The 20,439-nt window shown below is 43.4% G+C and overlaps 1 protein-coding gene across 2 annotated transcripts in view; it reads right to left on the bottom strand.

The window, feature by feature from the left end:
• CORIN (corin, serine peptidase) overlaps positions 1-18,286 on the bottom strand; it is a 123,563-nt gene extending 105,277 nt beyond the window's left edge. Inside the window, exons 1-2 of one of the 2 annotated variants that reach the window (XM_014954314.1) lie at positions 18,154-18,286; positions 3,197-3,341 (exon numbers count right to left, since the gene is read on the bottom strand). In XM_014954314.1, the coding sequence (XP_014809800.1) occupies positions 3,197-3,317 (121 nt within the window). In that variant the 5' untranslated portion in view covers positions 3,318-3,341; positions 18,154-18,286. Of the gene's footprint in view, positions 1-3,196; positions 3,342-17,618; positions 17,810-18,153 lie in introns of those variants that run through there. The other variant, XM_014954305.1, reaches the window with a different exon arrangement.
• Between the last annotated feature and the right edge of the window lie 2,153 nt (positions 18,287-20,439).

Raw genomic sequence — 20,439 nt, 5'->3', positions numbered from 1 at the left:
AACGTTTGCATACTATTCATTACTTAAGGATTTTTTTTCTGTGTATGCAAAATGGGACACAGACTACATATTCCAAGACAAGTTAAAGGTGATCTTACCTGTCTCCATTTTAAAGAAAGATTTAGCTGTTCAAACCATGGATTCAGTTATTGTTCGTTCTTCTAGAAAGTAATGAAATTTACTATACTACACTAACTATAATCCCCAGAAAAATATTATGGAACAGTCTTATTAGAAGGCTCTTGATGTCTGCAAGGGTCAGATGAAATGGTAACATATCATTAATTTCAGTCACACATAATCTAGCCTTTTCTCACCCATTCACATTTATTTTGCTGAGTTCAGTCTTCATGGTCAAGGTCTTGCATGTTAGGTCATCAAGAGTCCAAAGCAAGCAGCATTGCTAAGCCCTCCTGTCCTCTGATGTAACACAGGCAATCAACAAATTATTATGGTCATGGTCTAAAGGTTAGACTTCCTCCATAGCAACTGGTACTGCCTCTACTTCAATGAGTGAAACAACATTCATTCATTAAAAAGTTTTCTTCTACTGGTTGACTGTCATTCTATACTCGTGGTGAGAGACAGAAAAGGATGCAAAGCCAGAGTGTAAGTACTTAAGAGAAGTCAAAGCTAAACAACTCAGCTTGGTATTTTCTTCTGCGGACTGTAAAAGACCATCTTTAGTCAAAATAATATATATCTCTGCTGATAATTTGCTTTGTCCTTTCTTTGTATACAGTTCTAACAAAATAGCTTTATCAAGGGCTCTGAATTTTGAATACTTTGAGGGTAAGTAATTTTTAAAATGTTGATTAATGAAATCTTCTGAAAACAGGCCCCCATGACACACCTCAAGTAGGATATTCTCTATTAGAACGTAACTGTACTGCTCTACATGTCTCCTTCCACCCATACCAACTTTTCAGTTTCTTCAACATCAGAGCTTGCAAAGATGTGCAGGCAACAAAGCAGATTTAAAAGAAACTAATTGGAAAGTTCTAAGGTGCATGCACTCTTTTTCATGTGTATATACCTCATTTAATTAAAACATATTACAGAAGGAAAAGAGTAATTACCTACAAAATTACCACAAGAAACAAAATATTTTCTTGCAAAATATACTTGGCCTAATTTTCTGATGAGTTTGTTGCCAAAGTCAAATCAAAAAAGTTCATAAGGTTCTAATTGATATACTGGAGCTCACTATTTATGTTTTAAGCACCAGTGAAAGATACTAGAATGACAACCACAGAATTTAACTCATCCATTTCATGAAAAAATAAGAACAAGATTTCGTATATATCAATCAATTTGTGTTATCCAGTCAAGACTATCAACTCATTTCTCACATTGTAAGGCATCATACAAATATTAGACTGTAACAGAATTCAGTTAATCTGAAATTAGTATGAGCTACTATTCTGGATATAGTGTATTCTCAATAAATAGAACACACTATATTATATTACACACACTTTAAAGATGCTCACAGAATCTGTTCATTTAATTCCAGTCATCAGATATATTTGTTTCTAGGCTATCAATACACATCAAATGAAAGCTTCTAAATGAGAGAGAAGAATACTAAGTTATAATCATGCTAATCAAAAGATGCTGAAGGGAGCTTTTCCAGTTGTAGATTTGGGTAATAACACCAAGACTTATTCTTCACCCTACAACAACTACATTGACTTAAGAGGAGGTAGCCCTGATTTTTGCTACGTAAGCTGGATCAGAAGAGGACCCATTTCCCCAGAGGATTTCATACATTTTAATGAGTGTTATGTTGAAACATGCCTCAGAGGAGGAGATTGAGTAGAGATGACGTAAATACACCTGCTTTTTTATCTGCTTTCTCACCAAAGAACAAAAATCTAGGGCAGAGGATATGAAGGATACAAATGGAATGCTAAACATAAGGAAAGTAAATCGAATGGCATCATATTTCCTAATTGCCAGACTGACTTGATCTTAATCCTCTTCAGATTGTTCTTAGTTTAAAGATACATCCCAAGACTTGTCAATCACAAAATTCACTAGCTTTGTGGGTTTTTTTAACTTCCTTAACAAGCTAAATTAAAAAAACAGGCCTACAATGTCTTGATGTAAATCCTTTACAGACTGAATTGAGAAAACAGATTTAAATTGTCTTGATTTTGACAGTGCTGAAGGTGCTATTGAGAAGTGTTTAGTTTCTTCCTGTGCTTGCTGTTTGATTGTATGATGTATATTGAAATTGAGGGTTTAAAATAGGAACACATTTATATTTAGATACCTCACATATTACCCCAACTGTTACAGATGTGCTTCTGAATTACTTAAGGAAGCTCAGCTAAAAAATACTCTCATTAGTAAAAAAAAGAAATAAAAATCCGAGAAACTCTCGGCACTAAAGCAGAACAGATTTTTCTTTTACTTTTTTTTTCCTGAAAAAGTAATGCTATAACCTAGCATTACTGTCTTTCTTATGTTACAGTTGAAGCAATTTAATGATAAGATATGTCAGCTTCTCTAAAGGTAACAAAGGAAGGCTTTTTAAATGTTTTTCTTTTGTAATAAATTATTACCTTTTAATACTTAACAAAGAGTTAGATAACAGACTAAGCCATTATGAAATCTAATATACCTGGAACCAAATTTTCTCAAAACATACTTGGGGTTCTGCATTGATACCTATTTCATATTTAGAAGAAATGAACATATTTTTCCTTAAACAGCAATAGTTTGCAGGCTGTTCAGAAAGATTTGTGGCTACATATTTATATATGTATTTATATATTTATAATTAACTTTCACCTGAAAATAAAGATCATATTTGCACATCAATGTGTGACATAAATATGCCATTCAAGTGATAGTGATTTAAAGTTCTAACATAAATATCTTTTTGTACTTGTAAAATGACTGCTGAAAACCATCTACATACATACTACATGATCAAGGTAGCCTGCTCCTCAAAAATCTATTTTGAGAAATTCGGAAATGGTTTCCTCTTCAATGCCTCAAATACACTCTAAATATATAAATCCAAATAGCAAACTTATTTCTCTGCCACAAACCACAACATTAAGCCACAAGGTAGATTAGTTTGTTAGGTATATGTACTATGATATATCTTTAATTAGTATTTGAGAAAACATTCTCAATTTTAGTCTGAATACAAGATGTGTCCATTTACTCCATTGGGACTCACCTACAAAGGTAAGCAGGATCACCAACAAAAGGATAAGGGCACAGATGCACGGAATCAGAATTAGGAGCAAAAGTCGAAGGAACTTGGCAGAAGCCAGTTTCTGAGAGCAACCATCCCCCATATTATCCTCATCTGTTCCTAAGACCTGAAAAACAAAAAAGCACAGTTTTATCATTCTCGTGTCAAATAGTAACTCCTACATTTTCAACAGCAGTCCTTCCCATTACACACAACAGCTATATGATTTCAATCATACAGCTTTTAGATTCTTAATGAAAAGTTGTATGGAAACTCCCTTTTTGGTGGAGAGCCTTGGGTAATCCATCTAATTTAGTTTAGTTCACCCAATAGACACAGACTTACAGCTTCATTGAAATTTCTAAACGTTTCTGAAGATGCAGAAGTTGGATAGGTGTTTCATTTGAAAAAATGTAAAATAATAAATTTAAGCAATAGGGCTAAATTCAACTTATACTATAATTAAAAATAATCCATTACGAATTATTCAAGAGCTCCACGTTCTTAAGTTTCTTTTATTAAGGAATCAAGCAACTATTATAATCTTTGTTTTATGTGACAAGAGAAGTGATAAGGACCATTCCGCTGTTATGCACAGTAAAGCTGCTTCATTTTTAAGTACTTTACAAAATCATAACTTATCACAGAATTCTGTGGAGTTTGCAACTAATATTCTATTCTATAGATGGAATGTAGAGGATCAGAGAAAAATTATTTTCGTAATTCAGTTGAGCTGCACAAAGTACAAAAATTCAAACCTTTGCAAAAGCCTAAACATGTGTTTAATACATATTTTTAAACATAATTCCATTAAGAGTATGATCTCATATTGGAAAAATATACTCTAAAAAACAAAATTCCAAATTAATATTTAATAGCAGGATTGAAACTGTTGTTATGAAGTTAATACATCCTTCCTCAAAAAATAATTACAACTTTCCTTGTGATAAGGTGAAATTGGATAATAGAATTATTAATTCCAAATAATGTCTTCCTAAAGGAAGACTAATAGTTTATCCTCTTTGTCAGGAAGATCAGTCACATTGAAGTTGGTCGTGACAGGACACAAAAGCATGAATGTGTGCATTACCCTGACAGCCCTCCCAAAGAACCTGAAGAGACTGAGGTCTACAACATACATATTATTAATCTTGCAAATGCCAGTGTCTGTGGGTTATCCCTTCGGCTGGCCCTGCTGGAAGCATCCTTCTGTGAAGAACAGGTTACCAGACTGACTGGCACAAATGGAAGTTGAACTATTTCTTAAGGAATTGCTGCACAGAGACTAGATCTATATCCCCCCTCATCCTCACTGCCTGATTTACTGCCTTGACTAAGACTGTAGGCACAAACGGGATTTAGAGCACCATTTTCCACCGTTCTGCAATGTCTCTTGTTCCAGCATGGCAGAAGGAAATTTCCCTTGCTGATAATATTAGAATTATCATCTATTTCTGATACCCCTGGTTACCAGACACTGCAGCCACTGTACAGACAGCAGAAACCAAACTGCATTTGTGCAGGTGTATGTACCTGTTCTGATAGCACTAAGCATCACATGCTATCTGACCTCCTTGAGACCCATCCAGTGCAGTGTCCCAGAGGACTATTTTTTTGCTACTTCCACTGTTCAGAATAAAGACCAGATCACATTGAAAATGCATATGGTACCAGTATGGAGTGAGGTGCTAATAAGTATCTCAATTGATAACCTTCTTATTCCGGTGTTTCTTCCTCAACACTGGCCTCCTACTGGACTTGTCTAGCAACCAGGATGTAAGTTGATGGTCAGCTTAAAGACAGTGGAGTTACTTGAACATCTAAAACAGCCAGCTCAGGGCAAGAACAGTAAGAGTGGTTTTGAGTTAATTGGTTATCGGAAGTGTTTTTCTTAATCAAAAGCTCATTCAGAAGTTGCAAATGCTGCAATCCAAGATTTCAGGATCTCTCAGCTAAATTACTGCCCTTATCCGCAATAACACATAAAATATCCAGGCACAGATGAAGATAAGGATTTTGGTGATTTTTAGGAACCTAAATCTAAGTGACATTTAGACAATCCCTACTTGACTATATAACCTCCTGCACTCCACACTTGCCTACATTTTCCTATTAAAGTCTTCAAAGTCTGCCTGAAGTTTTGCTTCTGGAACACTGGAACATAGCAGCTTAGCAGCTACTCATGGCAGGCTTCCCTGAATTCCATAACCCTGGTTCGTACAGCCTGTATTAGGCCCCCTTGGGAGGTCTGAGCACACAGGTAACAGGAATAACACAACTCTGTTATGAATACAGATCTCCCAAAACACAGCTGCTGTAGCTACTTTTGAAAGCGCAGCCAAAAAAAAAAATAATAATAGAGAAATGGCATAAAATTGCTCTAACAGTGCAGTGGTTACAGTGCCCCTGCAGGAAACAGGGCTGTTGAGTTCAATTCCCTCTTCAGCCTGAAGCAGTTAAAAATTAGATCTGTTACTCAGTAGAGTATCACAACCATCTGAACATAGACTCCTCCTGAATCAGCACACTATCCCTTGAATTCACCATATTCTATAAAAAAACAAACAAACACAGTTGGGCCACATAATAGGGAGCAGGACCATCATTACACAGCCCAGTGATGAAGGCACTCGGGAGCTGACTCTTGAGTTTCTTCAAGACAAACAAACGTAAGATCTGAAGGAACAACTACCAATCAAGATGCACTTCCTGGAAATCTCAGGTAAAAGTGCCCAGCTCTACCCAGCGTAATACAAGGTAAATGATCCCACAAAGAGATTGTCTTAGGAATAGAAAACATACGTTATCTATAAACAACAAAATTGTATTATCAAATAATTGAGAAAACACACGGGAATAGCATTCATCACCTTTTTTCTTTTTTTTTTTTTTTTTTTTTGTCTTTTCTTGGGGGGGGGGATAAACAACAAAATTGTATTATCAAATAATTGAGAAAACACACGGGAATAGCATTCATCATTTTTTTTTTTTTTTTTTTTTTTTGACTCTTCCTGTGAGGAGGTGGTGATATTGAACATTTCGGAGATCCGTGAGACCTTAATCATCCCAAGCACAAGTGTATAACCGAGAGCAGTTACCACCACTGTTGTACAGATGCCTCAGAGTTAACCTTTGAGAAACATTAAATATGCGCCAATGAAAAGAGTGAGTTGCTTGTGTTCTTTCTGGGAGAATTTTTTCCTAAAGTGTATTGGCACTGGGGACGATAGCTACTTCAGACAAACAATCACACTAAAGGAGAACCTCAAACATATTCTTTCTTATCAACTCCTGAAAGCAACAATAAGGCCCAGTCTTTGCAATGATAACCTCCTACCACAGATTTTTAAAGGCTCTGTTGTATCCAAATTTGCTTTCAGTGACTACTCAATAAAAGAATGTTGGATTGTGAAAGACATGCTTCTCTTAAAGAACATGAATTGCTAGTTTTGTACAAATATTTATATGCAACTAAACAGCATGTTCTATTTTTACCTTCTACAGGAAAAGACCTCATGAAAAACATGAAACCTATTTAAAATCACTGATGACTCAGCAAGCATAAACTTAATTTTGACAGTTTTCCAATTTTGCCAGTTTTCCATCGCTTGAACACCTACATGAGGTTTTTTTTAATCAATTTCTGTGGTGAATACGAAATCAATTTAGAGATAGTGCTAATTGTTCTTCTATCATCAATGATCATTTAATAAAATGTCTTATAGATAAACATAAATGCATTATACCTACTTTTTATATATTCCCTGATACTGTTTCTCTTCCTCTTGCCACCAAATATTGCAATACACAAAGAACAGATGCAGCAGTTTTAAGTGCTCTACTATGCCAATGGTATCTGCATAAACTTCAGAAGTGCTCTGTCCTCTCAGTTCTAATGAACAATGGAACAAAGACATAAATAATGGAATCTTCAGAGAAAAAAAATGGGCCTGTAAAAGGAAACAGGGGTGCTACATGCTTATTCACTTGGCTCACTTCAAGCTTCCAGATTAATGGCCAAGATAGAAAACAGTCTCTGTCAACTCTCCCTGTGGCCAGTAGTTTCTCTGAATCATTCTCTAAGTCTGTAAGACTGAGGCACCTTGTAGATACACATTTATCTCCCTTTCCAAGGGAAGGGTAAGAAGACTTAGAAGCAGAATCCTTGAAGGCAGACTGAAAGAAACCAACCCTAAATGCTGGAGATTTTGGCATAAGACAGATTTAGCACAGCACTGGACCAAAAGATATTCTCAGTACTTGTGGAATACTGGTGCAAGTTCCCTTCCTACCACTGCTGTCAGAAAACTTGATTCAAGAAAGACATTTTTGAATTAAATACTGTGCACACCATAGTTAGGAAATGTTGGTGCTGATTTTTAAGGCAAGTCATTTGCTTTTAATGCAATAAGGTTTTGTGTTGAAGAAGAATAAAGCCAGAATACAGGATGCGTAAAAACATCAGATAATTTCTTCTGACAGCTAAAAAATTTTGTCCCTAATGAAATGCCATTAACCACCGCTTACCTGAGTGCCATTCTTTCAGTAATGACTGCAATAAAGGAAATACACCATGAAATAACTCTGAGCTAATTTCAGTGCAGGTTTTTTAAAAAATCCTAGGCTTATCTAGGACTGCTGCATCAGACCGCTGATCAGTGGACTTTCTGAAACCACAGAGACAGAAAAAAAAAAAAAAGTAAAGATGGAAAAAAATACTGTCCCATCTGACTAAAAATTCATCGGATCAAAATTCGCAGCTTATCTTCTGCGAGATGTGGGGAGAATTTGATCTCATGGGTGTCATTTCAATAACATGCTTGTCATATTAAAGCACAGAAATGGCAAATTACATTAAGATTTATGGGTGAAAAGCCTATGGTAGCATGCAATTTTCCTCCGAGACAGAAGAAGTGTCTAAGCTACTAGTCTATAAAACAGCCTGAATCATGGTATAAGCACTTGACAAAAATATCTCCTGCTGTTGTCACCACAAACCTAACAGATGTTCTCCCAAAAAAGAAATACCATTAGGGCTAACAGCCTACCATCAGTATTTTCTGTGCATGATGGGTCTCTATAAAGAAATGTAGAAGAAAATTGTTGGATCAGAAGCATCAAAGTATCTTGAGCAAGTCATACATCAAAGTACTGTGTAGTGTTTATGCCAGAAAGAAGTGGTAAGAAGGCAAGTACTACCATGAAATGCAGAAAGAATGTCATTAGGGGGCAGTAAACAGGTGGCCTTGTAGAAGTCCCAGTAATTCCATTAAGGAATCTGCTACCCAGCCAAGCAATATTCACATATAGAAAAAATATAATTTTAAATTATGATATTTTATTATTAAGATTATGAAAGATTATGAAAACCATCTGCAGTTCTTTCCATACCCTTGATATTGTTCCTCTTCTGATGTTGAAGCAGGGCTCTATTCTCAGCTCCTGTGATTTTATCAACTCTCATAATGCTGGTTTTAAGATCACAACATCTAGATATTTGATACACAGGACCATACCATCCATTGCAGCTTTCCTTTCCGTGTAAGGGAAGATGGTTCCCAGTTCTCATGGGAGAACTGAGAGCAAAAACTGAACACGTGAAGTACCAATGCTTAAACGTACAACAGCATATATAAAGAAATTTAAACGCACTCATTCCTACAGCCTCTTTCAACCGACTCACAATATTCAAACACCTTGAAGTGAGTAAGGGAAGCTGCAAATGTTCTACATTTTTCTCAGTTGTCCTGTTCACATGAAAATTTGGGAGTCAGCAATGCACTTCTATTTGACTACTTTATCATCCCAAAAATATTAACACCATGCTTTATAGTTACAAGCAGAAAGTGTAAGATAAATCCTCCAAAGGTACAGGCAAAGTCACACACTAAAAACAGGGACAGGCAAAAAGTCACTGGGAACAAGGTTTTGCATAATCTTTCATTTTCAGCGTTAGAGGATTCAGAGAGCCAAACTGAAATGGACCAACTGAAGAACGAATGTTAAGGCAGTACAAGAAATTGGATACCAAGCAGCTTTTATCTGAAAATGCAAGTAATACTCAAATTCCAGTGTATACAGATTTAAGAACAAAAGTGCCATAGTTATTCTGAAATGAAATAGTGCTATTTAGGGGAAAAAAACCCTTTTCATTCATCAAGGCAGCAAAAAACCCAACTCTTTTCATACAGGGAGGCAGCAAACATGAGAAGCTTGTTATTATCTCATGAATTGTTACTTGCACAATGAAATGTGCTACTTTTCCTGATAGTTAAAGTTCACTGTAATTCTGTAACTTCTGCCAGGAAATTCCATATCCTCAGACTAATTACAAATTGCTGACATAATTCATCCAAAGTTCATATTCATGACCAGATTTCCTTTCGCATCCATGAAATAAAATACCCTGATTTACCCCTATTTTAACCACTGAAATATAAACATATGGAGTCATCATGCTAATCTGAAATACACAGTATCCCAGTAAGGCAGATGTCATATAAAGCTGGGCATATCTTTCCAAAAGAAGTATTTGGTTGGTGCTAGATGCCACATTCAGCCAGATTCTTCTGGCTGAAGCAGAAACCTGAAACTCCTTTAAACTTCCCAACTTAAATTTTTACTTAAAGTAAGTAAACTGTGTCAGTCTTGGATTTCACGTATCTGGTGTGATACCAATAAATGTTCTCCACCTCATTTAAAACGATAATTAGGCACACCATTTAGCCATTGTCAGTACTGATCACTCTTCAAAATTTGAATTGGAAGAGAGGGGGAAAAGTATATTTATCTCTACTAGAGAACAGTAGTATCACCTTTTCAATAGCAGAATATTTTAATTTCTTCCTTTTTCAAAAGAAATGTTGCTGGATAATGATTCCACTTTGGCATAAATGTTAATTGTTTAGATACTTCCTTATGTATCATACATATTTACGATTATTTATAATTTTGCTGATGTAAATTTGCAACTACAACAATGAACGCTTCCCATATTTACAATGGAACTTTGTTGAATCTTTGAGAACATTCAGATTAAGAAATAGTTCAGCTGATGGCAAACTTGCTACAATTCTAAGCGCTCTCTTTTTTATTACTAACAGCTGGTGGCAAAGATGTCTGTGTTGCCATGTCTCGTAGGCTGGGCAAGATTTAGTAAACATATGGAAGGTATCAAAGATTTGTCAAGAACTGAAGTGTCTATGGAAGACATTAATTTTAAGAACAACACTATGGTTAGCATTATCTGATATTTCTCAATACCAGAACATGAACATCCATTCAGCCCACCTCAGCAGGCAGTGGGAAAGTGTTTGGGGGAAATTAATCTTTAATGAATGCAGAATTTATGCTTTGGGGGTTATTAGTTTTCTTTAAGCTTCTAGGGCTTGCAAAAATTACTCCCAAAAGTTTCAACAGTGCCATGCTGTTTTTCTGAACACACCCAGAGACCACTCTAATGCCTTCCCAACTACCCAGATGTTCACTGCATTGAGGTCTGCTAAGCAAGCAGAGCAGTGATGGCAAGTCTCTGGCTATACGTTGCTGAGAATCACAATTCAACAGGCAGGGGAGTAACAGAGCACTCACTTCAGGTTCCTGCTTTGCTGGGAATTCAGTAAGCAGATGCCTGCACAAGAGCCATTAGAACCAGAAAGCAAAATTGGAAACCATAAAAAAAAAATAAAAGAAAATAAAATCTTAGTGTCCCAATTTGTGACAGTAAAAAGGTTTTGGAAAAAAAAAAAAACCACCACACATTTTGAGGGGGTCAAGGAAAAAAGTTAGAGGAAAACCTCCTGTTAAAAGCAGCTTTCAATCCTGGAAAACTAGAAGGGTCAAAAGGAAATCCTGCCTGCCCTGTGGCTCCCTTTCAGTGCATCAATCACCACCTGTGTAGAAATCCCACTAGAAACCCCATCCCACACAAGGCACCTAGACCTCATAATTGGACATGTCTTTTTTTTGCCATTAGTGCCTGATCAGTAGGCTTAGCCTTCTGAACTGGAAGGTGACTGGTACATTATATATGTGCCATGCACATTGCTGATTATACAATTACTTAACCTATTTAAACACAGAAGCTTTCAAAGACATGAATGGGATGCTAAACTGGAATGCAAGCTAAACAAATGGCAGGAATCTTCTTAGAAGCATTTGTCTCCTTATCGCTTCATGCATTTCTTATTCATTTTTCTCTAAAATGTACAGTTTATGCATACACTATAAACGTCTGCCTAGAAGAAATTAAAATTTTGGATTTGAATGTGTAATATTAACTTTACACGACTGACTTTTTTTCTGAATTGAGAATAAAAAGATACTAACCCTTGGACCAAGGATAAGAGCAGCAGCAATATTAATCAAAGGAAGGCACCGGGTTTACAGTCAAAGAAAAGCTTCATCTGTTCAGCATAGCTGGCTATTTATTTGTCCTCTTCCCAAAGATGAAAATGGACTTACACAATGTCTCAAAGTTATGAAACAACAAGCTAATTCAGAAAACTCAAGATTAAGTGGATTAACAAGGCACATTGGTGTATGTGTTTGACTATGACTTCCATATATTATCAAAGGTTTATGGATCACACAAGGATTTGTAGTATAAACACTCCCATCTAAGTCACTGAAACAATAACAATCTGGTGAATTATTTTGTCAAATAAGAAAAATCCTACTGTATGGCTAGGACTATTCAATTTAATTGTCATCCCTAGAACGGATGCCAGCTTTCCTCCCATTCACATTTTCTTTGGGAATCTCCAAGAGTCACATAATAATCCTGTCTATGATGAGGAAACGCAAATAGAAGCCATCTGGGTTTTTAGCCCTTCCAGACCACTATCAACACTATTCCATATACTCTGACTTTACAGGGAAAAGGAGAATTGTTAATAATGTCTAAACACATTCAGTCATCTTTTCAGACTTCCTTTCCATCCTTGTATACATACACTACAAATTATTTAAACTTACATTTGAACTTACATCTTTAAAATGCCTGAGCAGCTTTAAAGCTGCTTTACAGCTCCTGATACTCTTTCAGATATATTATCCATTCAGGCAATACTGGGCATGCAGAGAACCAGCATCCTTCAAACAAGAACCTCTCAGCTATTTCTGTCCCTCAACACCATTCAATGGCAGACACGCACAGGCTGTTAAGGCAAGGTGAGCTCAGCCATCTGTGTTTCTTCCTGAAGATGCAAAAATGCAGGAGGTTGGGGAAGGCCTGACAACTGTAGCATATCCTGCTTCTATAATCTCCAGATCCCACTGGTTCTGGGACAGCTTTATCATAGGCAAAATAATCCACCCAGAAAAAGATTTGACATCGGAAGTAAGAGCAATGCAAGAAATCTCCGTGTCGCACTACTGGCCCACGGAAATCCAGAGCAGACATAACTGTAAATTACAGATATATACTATATTATTACATGGATGCAAAGCTGCAGGTCTGAGACACCTGGGATGGTGATCAGATACCCAGATTTCACAGGTAGAACAATCAGAAATATCAGCATATGTATAAATAAATAATTACAAGCATCACCTTAAATTACAGTGGCTTGAAGCCACAGCTGAGAAGTATCTATCCCTTCAGGGGAACAGTCTTCTGCGTGAGGCAGGCACAGGATGAAATCTAATTCAGGCTTCAGAGATAGAAAGATTTCAATCTCTTTTTGAAACTACAAGCTCCTGCTTGATTGTTGTCTCATTATTATTTTTACATTTAGGATATTAAACCATTATGCCTATTTCTTTCCTGTTTGCTGATTAGAGAGACAGGCTGAAATTAGAAACACTACTTGGAAGGGAACTACCTGTTCCACAGCAGAATAGCAGAAATGAATTATGCTTCCATCTGACAGTTAAAAAAGGAGAAAAGCAGTCACCATTAAGGTATTAAAGCACACAGCGATTTGGATACGGGGACCAGGGGGGAAGTGCCGTACACCACACAGAGCTGAGGCGGCACAGGCCTGGGCGGCAGGAGGTGAGAGCCCTTCACGGCAGGGGGGGCCATTAATATGAGGGGAGCTGTTAGCTATTATGAGGGGAGCCCGACGTACCAAAGGAGCCGTTAGCGTGAGGGGAGCCATTATCATGAGGGGAGCCCTTTGCCCCAAAGGAGCTGTTAGTGTGAGGGGAGCCATCGGCCTGACAGGGGGCAGTCAGCACCGGGGAGCTGCCAGCGTGAGGAGAGCCAGAATGGCGAGGGGGACTCCTCAGCGTGAGGGGAGCCCTTGGAGCCGTTAGCCTGAGGGGAGCTACCGGCGCGAGATGGAGTGGTCGGCGCCAAGGGAGCCGTGAGTGTGAGGGGAGCTCCTCGCGCCAAAGGAGCCGTTAGCCTGAGGGGAGGCATCGGCGCGAGGACAGCGGTCAGCGCGAGGGGAGCCGTTAGCCTGAGGGGAGCCATCGGCGCGAGGACAGCGGTCAGCGCGAGGGGAGCCGTTAGCCTGAGGGAGCCCCCCGCGCCGAAGGAGCCGTTAGCCTGAGGGGAACCGGCGGTGCCAGGGCCGGTGGGGCACCGACAGCCACCGGGTCCCGGCGCTAGGACCGGGGCTCCCCGGCTGCTCTATTTTTACTACGGTATTTTTCGCATTCAGACTTTCCACTGCCGGCGGCCCCGGGTCAGAGGATCCGCGCTGCCGGCGGGGGAATCTGACAGGTCAGCCCAGCAAGAGTTATTTATAGAGGGGCGGAGGACAGACGGAAGGGATGCGACCGGCATCATATTCTTCGGTCGCGGGGCTGCGGACTGGGAGAGGCACCCATGAACGAGTGTCCTTCCCCCCCCCCGCCGCCTCCCTCAGGACAGCCGGGCCAGGCGGCTGTGGCGGGGAAACCCCCAGCGCCGCGGCACGCCAGCCCGCCCCGCCGCCGCTCACCGCCGGGGGAGAGGGGGCAGCCCGGGCCGGCCGGAGGACACGGAGGCTTCGACCTGAGCCAGAGAGGCAAGCCACCTAGCCAAGGCCCAGGCGCTCTTCCTTCCCTCTTTTTCCCCCCCTCATTTTTCCTCATGCAGCCTTTCAGGAAGCGAGGACCTGCCTCACACACATTATTAACTGCTCCAGTTACAGATACCAGCAAGTGGAGGGGGACTCTTACACCCTGGCACCCAGACTGAGGCTCAGGACAGCTCAAGACAAAAACCACACCTCCTCACATGAAAAAAATTGACTGCAAAGGGTCACTAGAATTAAAAATACAGAGGCAATGAGAGTGGTCAAGCTGGAGCCTGTCTGGCCACTGTCTTCTGAGGTTGTTCTGTGCATGAAGACCTTTTCAAGGAGGATTTAAGCTTTTCTTGTCCTACTGTGACTTCACTAAGGGATATCATCCACCTGTCTCCCCTGGCATTGGAGAACTGTACTTACCCAGCCTGCCAGTTATGAGGTCCATTTCTTTTCAGTAGGGAAAGAAACTGGGACAGGGAAGAAACATCAGTATTTCAAACTGTAATCAGACTTCCTCCCTCAAGCCCTGCTGCTCAGCTGCTTCATCCTGAAGGCATTTAAAAATCAGGAGGTGGCTGGCCGCCACAGTTGGCAGGGCCTAGGCTACATGTGCAAGTCTAGAACTGCCCAGCTGCAAGTGGGCTGACACCCACCCCTGCCAAACCCTGGCTGGCATTCAGAAACAAGGCATTCATCTGGCCCTGTAAACAGCGCTTGCCGAGGATACCTGACATGCTGACGGGATTCAACTCTTCCCACACGATGTAGCAGTAACCGCCATCTTTTAAAGCCTGACCACACCAGAAGACAGTGCCATTGCGTGTAACTGCCTCACAGCGTGTGCTGCTCAGCCTGAAAGCAGATGAAGTGGTATCCACAGCCTCCTGGTCCAGGTGGGGACCATGACCCATCTCTTAAGGAAGTGCCTGTAGTGCTGATATCATGCCTGCTGTATTGAGGTGGCCTGAACCTGCTGGGTCTTAGTGTGGCAAAGACTCACACAGCCCAAACGGCCACACCAGTGGAAGCACTGTCATCCCGCTGGTGTACAAAGGGCTTATTTGGAGGGCATTTGTTGGTTAGACCAGTTGAAAAGAAGTGAGAGCAGAGGCCACTGGGTTTCTTCACTGGGTGTAACATTCCCAACGTTCCCCTGCCTGTTCCGCCTTGTCCTGGAAGGACCATTCCCCTCCTGGTAAATAGGATTTCTGTCTGGGTGCTTTTCCACCTCAGCCTCTGCGCACGCTCCTCGCTTGGCCACGCAAATAATGACAAGAAAGGATGTCTCTGGCAATACATGGACCTAATATAACAGCAGGACAGTTGTGTTCCTCGAGGGAGCCGAGTGCTAAGACCTAAAAATGTATACCAGCTTAGGAAAAAATAAAACCACCAAAAAAACTCCCTCCTACATTCAAGTAAGCCTGCATTTTTAAATAATTACTGGCACTGTTAACAGTCCTGGAGTTTCATTTGTATCTGCAGACATCATCTAATACATAGTTAACAGCTAAACAATAACACAGATACATTAAATTGCCGTGTGCACACTGCACTTTTTATAAAGCACCTTTAATCATGACACATTTCAAACCATCTTACACTTCCCATTCACTGCACACTCAAGTTATCTACCACAGGCACACAGTCGAGCGCCAGCAAAGATCTCTGCAGAGGAAGCAAATGCTTTCTTCAGTATTTTATAGTCCCAGCTCCAAAAGACTGAGGAAAAACAATGTGTTGCTCTGATGGTCCTATCAGATACTAACAGAGCACAAGCAGATTTCTCTCACCTGGGCAAGTGAGCACAGCTGCCTGGCTCACCACCCCAAGAGCCTCCTCAGGGAAATGAGTACTGGTGGCTTAAAAAACGCCTGCTGGGTGACCATTATATGCGAGTTTGAAGGTCTGGGCTTCCCCACTGGCAGAAAAACCTGGCTGTTGGGGTACCCCATAAGTGGCTGGTGAAGGAGGGAAGAAAAGTCATAAATCCCTTTCTACGGGAGGACTGGACATTGTTCGGGATTCCCCTGTTCCCTGGAGGAGCCCGCAGCTTCCTACAGAACCTCGATGTCCAAAACACTCAGGAGATGTCACCAGCTTTCACAGGGACACATAAACAGAGTGGGTCTGTAACTCCTTTATAGTTGTTTGGATTACCTCAGTGGTACATTAATCCGACACCGTGTGGCAGTACCTGAGAAGCTTGTAACGGAGATCTCCAACTCCATTACAAAAACAAAATTACAGAATTAAAATTTACTCCTGCTGCCTGGTCCACCTTTTAGGAACACAGGAAGGGTGAAAGTGACCATATGGAAAAATCCATTCCCGTATTTTTACTGCTGAAAGCTAAACCTTCCCAAGAGACGCCGCGAATGCATTAAAAGCTCCAGATATTTGATTTCACTTAAGAGTTTCGCCATCTCGGCCAGACTGCTAATAATTTAAAGTAAAGGTTAATTAATTAATCGCCTGCCACGAAACGCGTCCAAGGGTTCTGCATTTTAAATCAAGCGGAGCGGCGACGGTCCCGAGGTACAGCGCCGTGTTTGCAAGAAAACTTGCGAAACCTGCTGCCGCGCCGTGCCGGTGCCGTGGGGGACACCCGTGACAGCGTGGGGACCGCCGTGACAGCGCGGGAGGCTCCGCCGCCCTCTCCAGGTGCTACAGCGCCAGGCTCAGCGCTCCGGCGGGCGGGGAGAGGAGCCCGCCCTCCCGGCCCCGCACCGCAACCGCTGCCCCGCGACCGACCCCAGCCTGCAGCCGAGGCGAGGCAGCTTACCGCGCCGGGGATGAGGTAACGGTGCGGCGGCTCCCCAGTACCTCGGCCGCCGGTGGAGCCGCCCCGGCCGTCCCGCCGGAGGCCAAGCCCCAACTCTGCTCTCGCAGACCCCGGCCGGACCTGTTGCCGTCGGGCTCGGCGCAACTCCTCCCCGCTCCTTCCCGCGCCGGAGCGACGAACAGGCGCATCGGTCCCCACGATCTTCGCCGCTGACTTTGCGAAAGGGCAGGGGAGCGGGTGCCACTAAGCTCCCGGTGAAACGCTACCGCCGGCCGGTTGTTCACTGCGACTCACCTACATCCCGCGCCGCCGAACTCGGCCGTCCCCGCGCAAGTAGCGCCACCGGAGCGCCCCGGGACGGCCAGCTGGGTGCGGGCGGTCACTCACCCCCGGACCCCCGGGTCACGGCACCGTCCCTGCCTACGAGCCAGGGTCCGCTCTCGCTAGGGCAGATAGTGGGGCTCGCCCCTTCTCCGCTTACCCCAGCGACCTGCCCCTCGGCGGCAGCGCACGGGGACCCCCCACCGGACCGGGGACCGCGCTCCCCTTCTCCCCGGAGGGTCGCCGAGCGGCGGAGGCAGCCGGCCTCGCAAGCCCCCGGCCCCGTGGTCCCCAGGCGGCTCCACCGCGGAGGGGAGCTCCCTCGGGTTCGCCTTACCCCGTTGGCGGAGAGGACCTGCCGGTAGCGCTCCTCCTCCGCAGGCAGGGCAGGGAACTGTTGCATGGAGAGCATGCTCCGGCTGCTGCACCCTCTCCGCTTCGGCCGCCCCCGACACCCTTCTCTACCTCGGTCTCCGAGGAGCCGCAGCCGCCCGCCTCCCGCACACACACACACGCTTTGCGGGGCGGGGGGGGGCTCCGCATTTTGTCTGCTCGGCAGACTCCCCCTCCCCCCTCCTCCACCCAATAATAATAAACCTCGGCGAGAAAGCCGCCACATCCCCACCCCTTTTGCACACAAGGCTCTACCCCTTGGGGACAAGCTGAGAGCCAGCCCACTTGCTAATTTCGCCCTAAAGCCGTTCCCCGCTGAGAGCGGATGAGGTGGGCACAGCCTTTGCCCCCCTCTCTACCCCCCCGATGAAGGACGGCTCATCACGCCGCGAAGGGCTTCAGGTGGCAAGAACAGCCTGACCCGGGGAGGATGGATGTGCGGGCCAGAAGCCGGCGGAGCTCGCCCCTCGCACCCTTACCTTAGCTCGCTGGGGCTCTGCCGCGGGCCGCCCGGACACGCACTTTGCGCCTGAAGCGATCCGGAGCCACCGCGGGGCACCGACTGACCGACCCAGCTGGATGGTGCGCGGAGTTCAGAGCGGCGGGTGGCAAGCCCGGGCTGAGCTCCCGGGTCCATCCATCCGCGGTTCCGTGGCGCCGGAGGTCCCGCCTGCCCGCTGGATGCTCTTTATTTTACGTTACGGTCACGCAAAGGCTTTCGTTTCACCCCGGGGGTAGGAAGTTCGGCGCCTGCGGGGCCGGCAGCGCTTTCCCCCCGCGGCACGGCGGCTCGCCTTTCCCCGGCCGATCCTCCCTCTCGCCAAAAAGAAGGCTGGAAGCGGCGCCGGGCGCTGCCGCCGGCACAGCAGAAGCGGAGGGGATGGGGCTCCGGCGGGAGGAAGCTCTCGGAGCCGACGACAGGTTTCTCCAGCTCCTTCCTTCCCGGCAGGGGGGTACACGCAAGCCCGTCGCGCCCCGTCCTTCCCACGCGAGGAAGCGCTGCCCCGGAGCGCGGCGGTGGCGGGGACGCTGCACCTGTCCCGGCCCTTCCCCACCCCAAGGACCGGAGAGCTGGAGGGCTGCGCTGGTTGTTACCAACCTCTGGAAGCAAAGCTCTCCTGCCAGGAGGCAAGTGCCGCCTGCAGCTGCAAGTGACAGCGCAAATGCCCCACCCCCATGAGAAATCAGCTTTTAAGACTCGTATTTTTGATGTATTTTTTTTTTTCCTCTCTTCCCTGTAACCGCATTCAAAGATGCGGGCTCAGACTGAAGCCCGAGTCTGCGCACTTAACGGAGCTCGCAAGCTCTATCCAAGAATGACCAAGTCAACAGCACAAAAAGCACATGGTTGAGGGGTAGAAGCGGGCGCTACCAGAATATAAGGGGTTCAGCACCCTTCCAGGAGCTATGGAGAGCTGTCCCTGGGTTCTGAGATGACATGTACACCAGAGAGGCTTCCCCTTTTCACTGTGTGTGTTTCAGTGCTTCTGAAACGCTGTCGTTCAAAACGCGAGTCAGAAACACCCTAAAAATGTGAACAACTCCCTTGACATGAATGTGGCTTCTATCCCTGATTGGCACTCGTGGCTATCAGTAAGGATGATACCCCTCCTATATAGAGTTTGTTTATATATATCTAAGACAAGTCCATCTTCCCAGCTTTTTTCCAGCTGCTTCTCCAGCTATTCTTATTTCCATACCTTCAGATTTAGGCCCTGTCACTAGCTGTTTGTGTGCAAGCTTGTCTGGGTGCTGCTTTGTGCTTCCTGAGTGCCACTGTACATCAATTAGCTCAGGCTAATTTTCTTACCCAACCAAGCAAAGACCACTCTAGAGGAAAGCAGTGGTTTTGTTTTTAAAACAATTGTTTCAAAACAATTGCACAAACGATAGGAAAGAGACAGAAGCAAGAGCATTTAAGCAAAACCTTCCAATTGCTGAATGTAAAGCAACAAATATTTCAAGCTGCAAAGCTGATAAGAAGAGGAATCAAACCGTAATTCATTAATTACAGTATTTTACAGAGATGTTAGCCTTGTCAAAAATTACAATAGGAACAACTGACAACAACTGACAACTGTAACCCAAGAGGGGCAGTACGTGGCTCAGACTGCAAAGCCAGCTTGCCCTTGGATGGCCAACCCCCTCTCAGGGCTAGGGGTTGGAACTAGATGATCTTTAAGATCCCTTCCAACCCAAACCATTCTATGATATTCTGTGATATGATTCTCTTCACCAGTAGCACCGTGAATTCCAGACCCCAAACCAATCTCGACTCCTAATCTCATCCTCAAGTGGGGGATCCATTCAAACTGCAGTGTCACAGCTACAAGATTCAGCCCCAGTGTTCAGTGCACAGAGAAATCCTAGTTCTGGTTTTGTTGGCAATTTCACAGAAATCACTGTATGAGAAACAATTCTTGAGATTAAATAATACTTGGCTGAATTAAGCCCCAGTTCCCTCAGAGTAAGACTTATTTCTACGCAGCTGCCATTTAGCCTGCTTTATGACTGACTTTAATATATCCCAGAGCTCATACTGATACACTACCCATCTCAGAAGTTTGTTTTCTGGTAGCATGGCATATAAACATTTTAATGCAGAGTCCAAATAATTCATTAACATGTAACCATTAGTGGAAAGAAAAGATAACAAGACGTGCTTGCTTATCTGATTTTGACTTCATTTGATTTTTCTTTAATTTTTACATTTCCCTTCCTAGTAAATGCAGACCGTGACGGTATCTGTATTTTATAACTCTTTA

The sequence above is a fragment of the Calidris pugnax genome, unplaced genomic scaffold, assembly GCF_001431845.1.
Source record: "Calidris pugnax isolate Ruff unplaced genomic scaffold, ASM143184v1 scaffold67, whole genome shotgun sequence".
NCBI lineage: Eukaryota > Metazoa > Chordata > Aves > Charadriiformes > Scolopacidae > Calidris > Calidris pugnax.
This window is presented reverse-complemented; position numbering and strand designations above follow the sequence as displayed.